General features: G+C 35.3%; 1 protein-coding gene across 4 annotated transcripts in view; it reads right to left on the reverse strand.

Moving 5' to 3' along the window:
* The window catches only part of CPED1 (cadherin like and PC-esterase domain containing 1), a 266,420-nt gene that overhangs the window by 114,428 nt on the left and 135,442 nt on the right, over positions 1-16,550 (reverse strand). For all 4 annotated transcript variants that reach the window (XM_032401696.1, XM_032401698.1, XM_032401697.1 and 1 more), the window contains 3 exons: positions 14,669-14,719; positions 9,979-10,162; positions 7,946-8,114 (listed from right to left, as the gene is read on the reverse strand). In XM_032401696.1, coding sequence (XP_032257587.1) covers positions 7,946-8,114; positions 9,979-10,162; positions 14,669-14,719 — 404 coding nt within the window. The remainder of the gene's footprint in view (positions 1-7,945; positions 8,115-9,978; positions 10,163-14,668; positions 14,720-16,550) is intronic.

Raw genomic sequence — 16,550 nt, forward strand, 5'->3', positions numbered from 1 at the left:
CATAATAACTGCTGATTCCTCTGGGCTAACAGAGATCGTCGAAAAACCACACATAATCCCCAAATGGTATATTGTTATAGAGATACTAATTTTTTTTACTATGAAAACAATAAATGAAATAACATATATAAACACTTAGGAGAGTTTCTTGGACAAAGTAGGTGCTCATAAATTGAATTATAATCATGTGTATTTATGGCAGAAGTGAAACCGTCCTTATTCTGCTTGTTGCTGCTAGTGATATTCGGCATCAGATTGTGAGTTACTAGGATAGGAATTTTTTATCCGAGATTTTTCCTAAGTTTGAAATTGTATGTAGCATTGTGTATGCTTGTGTATTATCAGTTGGAACAAGGGGTGAAAACTTTCATCAGATATGCAAAAGGGTACTTTGATTCCTCCAAAACGTTAAAGACCACCGACCCACAGGAATCGTTTTGCTTTAACTTGTCTTATACAGAGCCCAAATCTGTTGTTTGACGAAGCCACAAATGCTTTTTTAAACATGAGTCATGTTCTAGGCTTGGTTTAGAAGGGGGAGGAGAACGTATAAAATGCCTAGTTCAGCTCCCACGCTCTCTCCCCTCTCTTACCACCATCCTCACTATCCTGCTGTGTACCTTTGCACCTGAAAAATGGGGAAGACGTGGAGAAAGGGAGATACAAGATCTAGGGGCCGTTGGAGCAATTAAAGCCCACAAAGAAGCAGGTATCAGCAATTGGAGTTATCAAAAAGAAACCCCATTTATCTGCTTCCCTGTTAGCCACAGTTTCCCTCAAAGTTTCAAATGTCACATTTGAAATCTGGTTACTCTAACAGAATATTTTATTTAAAGACCTGTCAGGGTTCTTTTCTATTTCCCTGTACAGTTCACAAATCAGAGGACTAATTCTTAGGATGCCAAAACAGAAACTTCAAACAAAAATGAGTGTACATAAACAGCAGAAGGCAGTACTCAGAAACTTCTGGATGCTGAAGCCAGGAAGATCTCATTCTCTTCCACATTGTATTGGTGCCGCTGCACTCATGGTAGTAAAAGTTTGTTTCTTCTTGTAAAGGGAGCAGATGTGACTTGGAGAAACATGGAGAACAGATGTGCCGAACAAAAGTTTTTATTTAAATGGTAATTTATCTGACCATAAGTTACATTAACTCATGAAGTGAGTGTTTAACATAGCTTTTTTTCACCAGCTCAGAAAGATAATTTATATAAGCACTAAAACAGATCATGAACTAAAGAACACACCCCTCTCATCTTTGCTGGCTTTTTAAGAAAACAATGTGAAATAAAAATTCCCAAGCCTCAGATGTATGTGAATGCTTACTGGTCACTGAAGAGGTTACTGCCATCAAAATGTCTGGGTGTGCAAACTGCTCATGGAAATGACATTTCACTTCCCTTGCTGCTACAAAGGCTCTTGAAGAATGCTGGTAAAGCTGTGCTCAGTCCCTGCACACAGAACCTGAAACACCTGCAAAGGGCTAAGTGTTTAAGTCAAGAGCAATCGACAAGACTTGAAAGAATGCCTACAGCCTGGGTCATTGATAATGATATGGATGTCTTTGCTATACATTCTTCAGAGTGACGTAGAAGAGTAGGGCCAAATTCTCTATTATGCACAATGGGAACTGTGCCTACAGCACACAGTACTAATTTTAGGAGCCCAAGAAAATGTTTGAATTTCCTTTATAATTAGAAGAAAAAAACTGAACTCTTCAAAGTGTGTGTGTGAGTACATGCACATATAATATATATTCATCTTTATACTGACACAGTTGCAAAATATGATTTTTAGTATTTCTTTCATGAAAGAAGGGGTCCACAGAGGCCAAAGTGCCTGGGATTCATGAACATCTGGAATGCAACCATGTGGATCAGCCCAGGTCACCCACTCTCCCTTCTAATTCCTAACCAGTGCTTCCTGTCCCAATTCCTTTACAATTCCAGCATCCTCGCTATTATTAGCTCCTACTTCTTTTGCTGTTCTCTTTCTTCCTTTTTTTTTCTCCTTCCCTATATACCCGCAGGTAAGCACTAGAGGTACATCTTGATAAAAAGAATTTACATGATGATGATGATGATGGTAATTGAATACTGATTGAACACTTGATCATACACTAGGTTCATGATGAAACTTTGCATTTATCTTCTAGCTGAATCCTTAGAACAATTTGATGAGACAGGTTCTATCACTAGTTCTATTCTTAAAGACAAACTGAGGTTTAGAGAGCATATATACCTTGCACTAGGAGACACAGCAAATTAGACCAGTTAGAAGCAGAGCCAGGACTGAAACCCAGGCTTCCCTGATAGCAATTATGGGCATGATCCTTGGAGTCCATGGCTTTTAACCACGGGGTTAGGAAAGTGGCCTGACATAATTTGCTAAGATGCAAATTTTGCTCTAATAAAATTATCTTGACAGAGCAAACTGACTTTCATCCTGTTCATAGTGCAAGAGAAAATTCTGACATTTACAGTGGAGACATTCTCTTCTACATGTGTGAGGACTGAATGCAGTGTTCAATCACAGCATTCTGGAACCTATTAATTTCCACTCATTAAAGTCAGAGAGATATCATAATAAATCACTGAAGGTGGAAACTGACACATGAAGAACCTGTTCTTAATACCTTTGAGACATACCACCAAAATATAAAACCCTTAAAATTAAATATAAATATATGTTAATTAATACAAATAGAAATAAATAGAAATAAGTACATAAATTTATAAATGAATATAAAAATGTAAAAGAGCCCAAGACTTAATTTTCTCTTAGAAGGGAGTGGGTGAAGTAGATAAGAAAAATCACCTGTATTATTGTATCTGTTGTGAGGATTAAATAAGAGTATGAAAGTAAGGTCCTTTCACACCGATGAATATGATAAAAGTATCATCAAATTGCCAATTCTACAGTACATTCTTCTCACTATTATAAAGTGAACATGTGAACAAAGGGTTTTATAAGTTTTGAAAAAATATATTGTAGATGTTTTTAATAGAAACAATAAGGTAGGGAGTTATGTTAAATAATGAAAAGGATCAACTGGAAATTGCTAATGTGTAATCAAGCATAATATTTATTTATTATTAGTATTAGTATTTTTAAAGATTTTATTTACTTATTTGACAGAAAGTGAGAGAGCACAAGCAGGGGGAGCAGCAGAGGGAGGGGGAGCAGCAGAGGGAGAGGGAGAAGCAGGCTCCCCGCTGAGCAGGGAGCCCGATGTAGGGCTCGACCCCAGGACCCCGGGATCATGACCTGAGCTGAAGGCAGATGCCTAACCGACTGAGCCACCCAAGCGCCCCATCAAGCATAAAATTTTAAAAAGCCTGAGCATTGGAAAACATTTTAACAATTAGTAAAAATAGTAGTTTAGCTAAGTAGAATTCCAATATGTAAAATACTAAACCTGATTAAATATTGGGACCAAGAAAGATAGCCAGATACTAGGATATATATGATATCTAGTAAAATATTAGATGTTAGCTCTAAAACTTTTCCTTCCAATAGACACACTATGGAAGGGAAGACTCTGATTCCATAACATTCCTCATCAAAATAAGGATTATGAAGACCTCAGAATTTTGCAGTAATTCTAGAACATTATAAAAATTATCACTGTACATGACCATGAAAACAAATTCTACTTAACTAAATCTTAACAGGTTAAATACTGGCTAAATGAACTTCCTAAACAGGTTAATTAGATTATAAGTGTAATAAGAGTTTCAGATTCTACAGTCCAGAGTAATGATTAAGGGGATCAATTTGAAGTCTGTCAGACCTGTATTCAAATAACACCTTTGCTACTAATTACGTATGTTTTAAAGCTTTACTTTCTCCATAAGTTAAGGGCGGGGACAGTTATCACCTATGTTTAAAGTTGTGAAGAACACTAAATAAGATAAAAAGGTAAAGTTCTTAGTATCATGTCTGGCATGTAATAAAAGTTCTACAAATGCTGCACTGTATCTCCTGCCGTACATGACATGTTTGTAAGAGCAAAGTGTACAGCAGATAATTAATAAACAGCTGTTAGCTGGAACCTTTCACGACAACACAGGCTTTATTGTTGAAAAATTGAATCACATTCTTCCAGTGTAATGGGGTAGGCAAGGTAACCAAAAAATCACTAAAATGAGTATTTAATAGATATTATAACTTTGGAAATGAACAAAGGTTTTTTAAAGTAGTCATCGATAAATGCTCTTCTATTCTTTTACTGTGGGTGTTTGCTAAAATATTAGACAATTATCCCATGAATTGTTTTGTAATCTTTGTGTTGAGAAACAGCACAAAAATAAATGGGAAAATTATAAAGCATTTCCAAATGCTATAACTGGAGTCATTTACACATCACTTAATAGCTCTGCATATAGATCACTAATTTTTTTAATAAGGCAGCAAATGTCAGTTTTAAATCTATAGCTAAATGCTGGACAAAACTTTTTTTTAAAATGGGTTTTTTTCTTTCCTTGGTATTTTCCTTTTATTAATTGTAATTTATTTTAAAATGAAGGCTGTTTCTAACAAACGGATCCCTGAAATGTAGTCTCCTACGCTTCTGCTATATGACCTCTCTGTAGATTTTATTTATGGCCCTATTCTGGCACAACACTTTGGGGGCAAAATGTTTATGAGACCATAGATCATTTATACAAATCAATTTCTAGGAAGCTATATTGTTATCCATGTCAAAACTTTTTGATTTGGAAAGAGATATTAAAAGAAATATTTCCCCATATGTGTTTTAATTTCCTTAGAACATAAATATATTTTATTAATTCCGAAGCATGACATATTCCAACCATAATAACAGTTTATTACTTTCTAAATCTTTCTTCCTAACAGCAAAACATTATGCTATTTATGGGTAAATCAAAATGAAATAACAGTCTAGGTATGTTATATCACTTTTTATGTTTCATTAAGAATCATGTTTTTTATAATTGAATGCATATTTCTGATTATAATTACATTAGACAGAAAAGATGGCAAATTAATGAGAAGAATGAAGAGCTGTCATGGTAGTATCACTGACCATAGAAATGATTAAAAACACAAGGATGAGAAAAGAGAAGAGATTCTTCAACATTCAACATTGAAGGATTACCTCTAACCTATTCATACTTTGAGTAAATCCACAACAGATTTACTAGATTTACTAGTGGAAAGTACAAAAGCAGGCCTGTTATTGGTATATATCAGTGGTTCTAGACTGGGGTCAGTGTTGCCCCCCATCTGACATTTGGCAACGTCTGGAGACATTTTTTGTTGTCACAGTTTGGAAAGGGTATACTTTTGGAATATACTGGATGGAGGCCAGGGATGCTGCTAAATAGTCTATAGTGCACAGCATAGTTTCCTAAAACAAAAAAATATCCAGCCCTCATATTGATAATGCTGAGGTTGAAAAGCCTCGGTCCAGATCTAGTTGTCTTCTATCAGTCATATAAATTAGCCCTTTCTCCCTCACTGGTAATAACTCAAGTAAGAGTTGCCTCTGTGGTAACCATATACAAATTCCAACTGGCAATATAATTAGAAACAGACACCAAACTCAGATAGTTAATTATGGCTAAGTAGGTATTTAACAATATTTCATCATATAAATGATACAAAATGTCAATTAACAAATTAATTAAATTATCTTATTATTCACCAAAATGTCAAAGTAATTGATTTTTTGACTGGTATGCCTTATATTTGTTTTCCCTTCACTGATAGTCTTTTGGTGAAATGATCAAATGAATAGCTGATAACCAGAAGGTGAGAGAATGGGAGAAGGAGAAATTAGGAGGCTTGATTAACCACAAATTGAATACTCTTTTTTGGTTATTTTAATGTAGATTGCCTTTTAGGTTTGTTAAAAATTTAATAATGCAGTCCATTAGGACAAAATCTACTTTATAATATAAGGAAGAAATGTAATTTTTCCCTTTAACCAACAAATAAACTATAATTAAAATTTAACTCATTTCCTTTGGTTTGCCACATACACACTTTAGGGGTTCAAATAGAATGATCTACCATTTAATATGCAATGGTTTGACTCTGGACGTCAACATAAGAATATAGTAAAGCCCTATGGTTGTTGATAAAATAGAGAAAGAACAATTTAGAAGACCAAACGTTTGTGAGTCTCATAATGTATATCTGTTTAGCTATGAATTTGGAAACTCTGAAATAGCTGAGAATTGATAGGAGTTCTGAAATTGTATCTCTTGCTCTTTGTATTCTGAACTTCATGATGGTATCAGCTTGCAGTGAAAGCCAAAGACTCTAATGAGATTAAGCATAAATGAGAAATAAGGGAAAGGTCTCTGGATTAGAACTGTCACTAGAGCCTAGGGTGAGAAAAATCCTACCTCTGTTATTGACTTCTCCCAGTTCCTGAGGCCACTCATGCCTCATTAAGTATCTAAATCAATCATCATTATTCATTCATTATCTCTTCAGTCATTTGACAGTTTGTAAAGGAAGGCTAAAAAAATATTAGTGCTTATTAGACACTTCTCCATGTTATAAAATATAGTACTGCTGTGGGACCACACATAAACTTTAAATTAAAACCTTCTGGAAAGAATTCTTATAAATGACTGAAATACTTTTCTGCAATCATCTATAAGATATATCCCACAAGAATTTTCTAATATTTTTCTTCATAGTATAGTAACAAATTCCTAATATAATCCATTGTCTAAGGTAATTGCATGGTAATTAACTTATTTCTGATGAATGTAGTATTTGAGAAGAGAAGCATGTCTTGGAAGATAATACATACTTCTCTACTAATGTTTTTCTCTTATATTATTGAAGTATAATTTATATTCAGTATATATAATTTTTATATATAGCAAAATACATTTATATGTATTTTATATACAATAAGTTGCACAAATCTTAAGTGCATAGTTAATTGAATGTTTTACATATCTATACACCACCTGGTTATGGATGTAACCACCACCCAGATTGGGAAGCATATATGGAGAAGAGTGATCAGGCCAAGTTAGCAGGAGCATAAATACACTCTGACAAATAATGGGGAGAGGGGGAGAGAATACTTATCTGGCCATTACATTTTCATCCTACTCACTGAGACTCAGTCAGCTACTTCTCTCTCTTACTAATCCTCTGTGCTTCAATGCTCCCAATAAGTTATCAGTCATTGAAACACGACATATTCGCAATTATGTTTTCTGACTGAATAGGAGATATGCTAACATCAATTACTACTTCCCCAGAAGCACTTATAGTGAGGGTGCATGATGTGAGGAAATGTAGAAGGTTATACCTGGAATCCTAACAAAGGGAAGAAATGGAGGAAAGAACCACCAAATAAGACAAAGTCTCTGGGTCACATTCACCCTCCAAGATCAACAGGGCTACAAAGTGGTATGTGGTGGTCACAAGAGAAACTACGGCCTTTAGGAATGATTAAGATACAAGAAGTGCAGGAAAAATAAATCTACTCAAGCAAATGTAATTTCATTCATCTGGTATCCCTTCCATGAAATAGCTTCGTAAATTTTTCTCTAATTCTTTAAAATAAACTCCACTGAACCTCGTTTAAAATTTCAGAGTAGATTCAGGTACAAATCCAAGAAACACAGCACAATTTAACATGGAAATATAAACTCAAGTGTAAAATCAATTTTATAACTCAGTGTGATCACTCAGACATTTTTTTCAATATTAAGCACAAAAAGTCCACTGAGCACAGGAAGTGTAGGGAGCAGCCACCACACTACAAAGAAAAACACTCACAAGGTAACTCACATAACTGCCTGGGACTCCTTCTCTTTGGAAATGAGACCACACTTTGGATTTGCAAGCATACATGTTTTTCCTAACAATTTTCATTTGGCATTTTTCACCTGGGTTAACAGATCACTCCCAATTCAACCCAAGTGCAAATGTAGAATTCACTTACCTGCACAAAACCACATGCTGTGAAGTCTTCAAACAAGGGCAGACTTGGACGGTCTTCTCTGTAGATGGTGAGTTTATACGTGCTCAGGGTCTCCCCCTGTGCTGGAGATTCATCCACCACCAGCATTGAGATTTTGTTCATTCCCAAACCCAGAGGGTAGTTGGCAAAGCTAGAAAGAGAGAGAGAGAGATTTATTCATATGTCCATATGAATAAATAAATATTGATATATGATGGATTCATACATCAATATTTATCTAATGCCTATAATTTGTACACAAAAGAAGATAAGGTCTATACAACTTCATAAGAAACTTAAAATATGAAAAAAACTTAATTATGTATTTGGTATGCCAACAATTATCTTGCGGAGCAAGTCATGTCCTCTAGCAGTCACCAGGAAGGAAACTAATATTTATTAACCACTTCTCAGGATCATACATTATCTCATTTAATATATCAACTCTATGCCTAAAGTCCCATGGTAGAGTCAGGGCTGGTGTCCAGGTTGGTCTGACTTGAATTCTCTTTTCTTTCTACTAGACTCTCCTAGCTCTCAGGGATGCCAAATGCATTTCCTTCCCCACAGCACGGGAACATGAGTATTTTCCTTGCCATGAACATGGTATGTAATACAGTTCTATCTTCTGTTCAAAATTATAAACAAAAGAGTTGGTGACTCTCAAAAGAGTTAATAGAAAAAAAAATCTCATGAGACTAGGAATATTAGTGTTAGTATGTCCATAAATTGTCACCAAAATATTTGTTCAACCCCTGAATATTCAAAATCTTGAGGAGTTGGGAAATGGTAGAAGGAAGCTACCCTTAATGAGTCTCTTTAATATTTCAAATCACAAGATCCTCTCTTGTCACAACACTGTGACAAAGATTAGATCCAAACATTGCTAACAAAGTATCCAAAATCTATAAAGAACTTATCAAATTCAACACCCAAAAACTAAATAATCCAGTTAAGAAATGGGCAGAAGACAAGAACAGATGTTCTTCCAAAGAAGACATACAGATGGCTAACAGACACATGAAAAGATGCTCAACATCACTCATCATCAGGGAAATACAAATCAAAACCACAATGAGATACACCTCATACCTGTCAGAATGGCTAAAATTAACATAGGAAACAACAGATGTTGGCAAGGATGTGGAGAAAGGGGAACCCCCTTACACTGTTGGTGGGAAGGCAAACTGGTGCAGCCACTGTGGAAAACAGTATGGAGGTTCCTCAGAAAGTTAAAAAAATAGAACTACCCTATGATCCAGCAATTGCACTAGTAGGTATTTACCCAAAGGATACAAAAATGCTGATTTGAAGGGATACATGCACCCCAAAGTTTACAGCAGCACTATCCACAATAGTCAAAATATGGAAAGAGCCCAAATGTCCATCGACTGATAAATGGATAAAGAAGATGTGGTATATACATAATGGAATATTACTCAACCATCAAAAGAATGAAATCTTGCCATTTGCAACAATGTGGATGGAGCTAGAGTGTATTCTGCTAAGTGAAATAAGTCAAGAAAGAAAATACTATATGATTTCACTCATATGTGTAATTTAAGAAACAAAACAAATGAACGTAGAGGAAGGAAAAAAGGAGAGGGAAGTAAACCATGAGACTCTTAACTATAGAGAAGAAACTGGGAATGGAGGGAGATGGGTGGAGGATGGGCTAAACAGTGGGGATTAAGGAGGGCACTTGTGATGAGCACTGGGTGTTATTATATGTAAGTGATGAATCACTAAATTCTGCACCTGAAACCAATTTTACCATATATGTGAACTAACTAGAATTTAAATAAAAACTTGAAATCGAAGATTGTTAACAGATCAGTAGAGCACTGATATGTCCTTTTTTTACCACATGACACCTGAAAAGTGGAAGGATTTCACACCCTGGCAATCTCTCCAACTAATCTGACGCTTCAGCTTTTCTCAACCTTCAAATATTGCTTCAAATATTTGCTTCCCACTATGATGTCTCCACTCAGCCCTGGTCAACATCCCCGTACCTTGGTCCTGCCCGATCATGCAGGTACACCTTGCACTGACACTTAGAAGTCTCCGCTCCAATTGTCACTGTGACCACATCAAATGGGACTTCAGAGTAATAATCTTTGATCTTTGGGTTAAATTCAGGATTTAGCTCCAAATGTGGATGTGTGAGGATCTGCTTGATATAACATTGTGTGTCATCTGTTAAAATAAAACAACAATGGCAAAGAAAAGACAACTGTGAAATGGATAGATGTTTAAAAAGCGTATATGATTAATCGGAGGGGTAGACGAACCATGAGAGACGATGGACTCTGAAAAACAAACTGAGGGTTCTAGAGGGGAGGGGGGTGGGAGGATGGGTGAGCCTGGTGATGGGTATTGAGGAGGGTACGTTCTGCATGGAGCACTGGGTGTTATGTACAAACAATGAATCATGGAACACTATATTTAAAACTAATGATGTAATGTGTGGGGATTAACATAACAATAAAAAATTTAAAAAAAAGCATATATGATTAAGTTTTTTTTTTTTTTTAATCCTTTGAACAACCTTCATAATCATTGCTGATTTTCCACTTGGCACTCTGGTTATATTTGATTTGTGGCTTCAGCTGGATTTTCTATTTGTCAAATTTTGTAGAGCTTGCCTTATATAACAGCTGTTGACTTTAGTTGGCATTATATAGATGATAGTTTTTGCTCAGCCCTTAAAAGTTTAAAGGCGGTGAGAAGGTGGGAAAATGTCTCACCAGTGGATTGATAACATTTTCGTGGCATTTACTGCATCTATCAAGCAACTGGTAAATGGGGGTGATGACTCTGTGAAGTGGGAACAGAAGGGCACCAGCAGGGAATGAGGAAAATTTCTTAATAGGGAGGGTCATTAAACTGCCATTGAATTGATATAGTAGCTTACAGGCAGTAGGGTGAAGAACGTAAAATCCAGTATTTTACCACACACTCAGATACAAAAACAGCAGCAGGACATTCTGAGACCCCCCTCCCTGCCCTGGTCACCCCAACCCAAGAAAGTGCCCTAAAGTATGAGAAAGAAATGTTATACTCTCCTCAATCCTGCTGTAGAACTCAGCATATTACTTCATACCATTGATTCTAAGCCATTTTAAAAATGTGTTTCTAGGTGGTACCCCAATTTTTACAAAAGTATCTTGATGAGAAAAAGAAAAATGCATTTTTAGGCATATATACCAGCTACTGCTAAATTATATTGATTACATATTTGGAATAAACACATTACTCAAAAGAAGCTTAGCAAATGTTTTTCAAAGAAATATTCGTAAGTATTTTGTTCCATAAATACTTTTCAGTAGTTAACAAAATTCCAGTGGATTCTATGGAAATCTGTAAAATGAAAGTATCCTTCTATTGCCTTTAAATAAAATGTTAAATGATGTTTAACAACATGGCAACAAAACAGATAACGCAGAATTTGCTGCCGGAAGCTATACACTGAACTTAAAGAAAGTAGATGACCCTCTGAACCATGGCCCTTCCTCTATCTATATACAGTTATCACGTGAGGTTTCTAAAATCAGATCTGCGACAGCTTCCATTCTTTAATGGTCTCTCATTATCTCCAAAATCTAGTACAAGCTCCGAATAAAGCAGAAGAGGCATTTCACAATCTCTTCCTCATCTTCTTCTCTCCAGTCACATCTCCCATTCCATCCTGGACTTTGTGACCTATCAAGGCCAACCATTTTATATTTCTTTGGCAGACATGGAGACGTACCTCCAAACCCATGGCGGTGGATGCCACCGACTTTATGGATATTTTATTCCAGTTCTGAGAACTGTGTCTCAGTACAACTATCATACACGTATGAAAATGAAAGCTGAACATGAAAACGAAAAAAACCTTGTGTATTTCTGACCCACACTCTATAGTTTTCTCGGCTGGCAAAAGAAAAAACTATCCAGGTGCAAATTAGGAACAAGGAATAATACGAAAGATATATTGTAATTTCATTGTAGGGAAAAGTCTTAGTAAAAAATAAACAACTAGTCAATTTGGTTAAACAACTGAGGGAATTGGACAAATGACCCATTTGATTGATTGTACTTTTTACCAAAGATTTGATCTGGCTGATAGTTGTAGGTAGACTGCATCTATAATTTTGACGATCATTGTCAACTCCTGAAATTTTTACAATAAAAGAGAAAAAGTTAAAGAATGAGGGCAAGATTATATTATTAGATTTCATCCTGAAAAGGACCGTACCTTTTTATTTGAATTCAACTACTTATTAATAATGTATTCATTTAAAAAAATTTTTTTTCCAGCACATTCTATGTTCAAGACTGAGATAAGCACAGTAAAAACAGGCTATTGCTGGTCATAAGATCTGACTCAAATGGAGACTGTGAACCTAACATAACATTTTAAACAGGCTGGAGTCCAGAGATACAAAATGTGCTTTTGAGAGGACCATTTCCTAAGTAGAAAGGGAATATAAACACTTGCATTACACTTTTATGTTCAAAACCAGTTAAATGAATAATGAAGTAGAAGATTTATTTTTTCAAAATAGTAACCACAGAAGATGTACTTTAACTTAAGAAGGCATATTTTTATAAAACAGTCACTGAGAGTTAATTTCCCTGCAGTTTACACTTTCACTTCACAGTGAAAGTTTCCAGTGGGGCTTGCCCATTGTAACACTGAAATGCAGCCCCACACGAGACATAATGCGTAATCATGCTCTTAAGCAAGATTCTAGCAAGCGCTTGTTTTTGGTTTCATCAGAAACTCTCCAACTCTGGTTTAAGTGCTGCATCCTAAAGCCCTGCTTAAAAGCTGATCTATCTTGATATCATCTTCACTTGAATCATCAGTGTTGCTGCCTACAGACACCTGGAGTTTCCTTGGCATCCTTCCCAGCCCAGTGCCAACTCACCTCGGGCCAGCTTACCTCAGATCCATGGAGAACCCAGCATGAGCTATGGCGGTAGCAGGCTGCTTAGCCTATTTGGCAAATGTATTTGGGAAAGCCGTTTGAAGTTTTGGTTGCTTTTAATGGATTCATTTAACCACAGAGTTTTATTGCCCTCTTGAGGGATAATCATAACTCATATTAAACACGAGAAAAGCCTAGACTCTGAAGGATAATCCCACCTGTTCTGAGGCATCATCAAGTTATTTTTTAAATCTTAGATCATGGCCATGAAAGTAGGCAGATTAATTATACAGACCCAGGTAGGACTAGTTTTTTATCAACATAAAAATATGAACTAAGCTGAAGAGCTTATCTAACATGTTCACATCCTCTACAGCAGGTTACCTGGGAATGGAAAAAAAGTGAGATTATCCCCATAGAGTTGTTTCATTTTATACATAATAAAATAGAAGACCAAAGAGGTGAAGTGACTTTCCTGATGCTGAATCTATCCCAGAGCCTAGCACTTGACAAATGTGCATTCTCATCTTGCTCCTGGTTTACTCCCTAGTCCTTTCCCCACTATAACCTAGGCACCAGTATCCCAAGAGGTGCACGTATTTTTCTAGGAGGAAGAGATTGGATGAAAAGTGCAGGCAAGGAACAGCGTAAGTCATACCTGTTATTTTTCCTGATCAGCATTACTTTATTTAAAATGCCATTTTTCTTTAATTGGATGTACTTGTTGATTCTATTAAACCACATTATTGTATAACCTCTCAGTCTACCCAGATTTTAATGATACTGTTAAAACATAATGAATGAATTAAATTGCATTTTAGAAGATACAAATTAGATTTTATTAAACTGGAAGACTCTTATTTATAATAAATTAAACCTTAGTCCATAAATTTTATTTTTTCCAGCTTTTATGTTTTACTGGAATAGACTTTTCCTGAAAGGCTAAATTTTCTGAGTGTATGTTTTAGCACTATATACATATATATATATGTATGTATGTATACATGGTCAAAAAGCAAACCTGCTAAGGAGAACTCTTATTTTTCCATCATATTGTTATAAAGTATTAAGATAATTCATGAGCTTTAGACAAAGAATTGGAAGATCCAGCTTTGTGATCCAGCTCAGGCACTTAATAGCCCTGTGATTTTGGAAAGGTCAGTTAGATTCTCTAGAATTATATATTTTCAAGGCCACTGGAATAATACTGACCAGAGTAAAGAAAATTATTTTTAAATCCCTAAAATCTATATACTTGAAATGTATTATTATATACATGCCATTTTTCTTGATCATACCTTAGTAAAAAAAAATCATGAATTTTAAGAAAATAAACTGAAAATCAGATTAAAAACTCTCTGTTATATAAAAAAATCAACTCAAGTACTATCCATTATGTCAACAATCTGGCAGAAAAGGAATCCCTGTGGGGTGGTGTGAGTCCTAAAAATTGATGTATAAAGCAAATAAGCCAAGTTTATCCACTTGAGCAGTCTCCAAGGCAAAGTCTTAGCACCCTGAAGACCCCTCAAAATGAGTTTGAAAGTCACTGGCCTTAAACAAACAAACAAACACATAAACATAACATTTCATGTTCAAAAATAGAAAATTAAAGATGTTCTTCTTATGCAAAAGTGACATATCAACTCATTCAGAAACTTCTAAAATTTACTTAAAATACATTACAGTCTAAAAGTACTCAAATATGGTAAAATGGTGATTTATTCAAAGCTGGGCTATGCCTCGCTATTGATCATGCCACTGAAACACTTTCATTGGAACTCACCATTACTGCAATGAACTTCTTTGGTTTCATTCATGATTCGTGGAACAGCAGCTAAAAAAAAGAAAGGTTAATTTAAAATGAAAACTATTAAAATAAAAGGAATACATATTCAGTAATCTCGAACAGCACACTTTTTATTATTTAACTTTTCTTATATCAGAAAGCCCTTCTTAGTTAAACTGAAAGCTAGTAAAACAAAAGAAGTTCTTTGGTTCAGATCTCAGGAGAATGATTACTTGAAACAGGAAAATATTAGGGGAGAAAAATGAATGGTCCAAATGTCATCCATTGCCTGGGGGTGATGTTGAGATTCCTTCTATGAAGGTTCCATGATTTTATGACTATAATATCCCAGATCATTAGAATTGCAGAAATTTTATCCAGTTGATTCCACTGACATTTCCTCTTAAGTTTCTAAAGTAAACCAAACATCTATCTAAAAATCTCTTTACTACCTGACAAATAATACATTATATGTTAAAAAATAAAAAAAAGAAGAAGATAGTAGGAAGGGAAAAATGAAGGGGGGGATATTGGAGGGGGAGACAAACCATGAGAAACTATGGACTCTGAGAAACAAACTGAGGGTTCTAGAGGGGAGGGGGTGGGGGGATGGGTTAGCCTGGTGATGGGTAATAAAGAGGGCATGTACTGAATGGAGCACTGGGTGTTATACGCAAACAATGAATCATGGAACACTACATCAAAAACTGATGATGTAATGTATGGTGATTAACATAACATAATAAAATTTAAAAAAGTAAAAAAAAAAAGAATCCATAACACAAGTTAAAAAAATAAAATAAGGGGCGCCTGGGTGGCTCAGTTGTTTAAGCGACTGCCTTCAGCTCAGGTCATGATCCTGGAGTCCCAGGACTGAGTCCCGCATCGGGCTCCCTGCTCAGCCGGGAGTCTGCTTCTCCCTCTGACCCTCCCCCCTCTCATATGCTCTCTCTCTCTCATTCGCTCTCTCTCTCTCATTCTCTCTCTCTCAAATAAATAAATAAATAATAAAAAAATAAAAAATAAAAATCTCCTTACTAAATACTGATGGAACAAAGGAATGAATTACTCAGAGTGCTTTAATCATTCATTTAAAGAGAAAAATGGTGGGAGTGAGAAAGACACAGAATAGCAGTTTGTCACCAGTTCTTCACTGGGCTTACCAATTCCTTCTATTGAATCAGTGGTTCTCAAACTTTAACATGCCTCAGAATCATCTGAAGGACTTCTTACAATACAGAGTGCTGGGCCTCATACACAGAGAGGTATGATTCTGATTCAGTAGATCTGAATGGTCCAAATTTCCCAGGTGATGCTGATATTTCTGGTCTAGGGACCATATGCTGAGAACCACTCTATTGTATTAAACCTTGATTTGTAATAGGAAAATTTTGATTTCTAAAAAGTTGTAGACACGTGGTACTTCTATTTTTTATTGTTATGTTAGTCACCATACAGTACATCATTAGTTTTTGATGTAGTGTTCCATGATTCATCTTTTATTCTTAAAATTAGAAGCATTTTCTTTTTGTATGATCAAAAGCTCAGATGTTCTTTAGAAAGAAAAAATTAGAAAAAGTAGAGATAAGTCTAGGAAAGAAAATCACAATTGCCATTGATGTTCCTTGAGGCCCATGTTGCTTGTAGTCAATTGTTTCATTTAACAACACACCATAAACATCATTCATGTCATAAATATTCTTCTGAAATATTAGAATGGCTTTACAGTATTATATTGGAAGTCTATGGCTTATTTTTTTTTACCCATTTCACTATTATTACAATAGAAGTAGTTTCAAATTTTTAAATTTATTTTTAATAACTTATGTAACTAAACTATTGTGTACATTCTTAATTATTTCCTTAAAATGAATATCTA

This window comes from Phoca vitulina, unplaced genomic scaffold, assembly GCF_004348235.1.
Source record: "Phoca vitulina isolate PV1807 unplaced genomic scaffold, GSC_HSeal_1.0 scaffold4, whole genome shotgun sequence".
Lineage (NCBI taxonomy): Eukaryota > Metazoa > Chordata > Mammalia > Carnivora > Phocidae > Phoca > Phoca vitulina.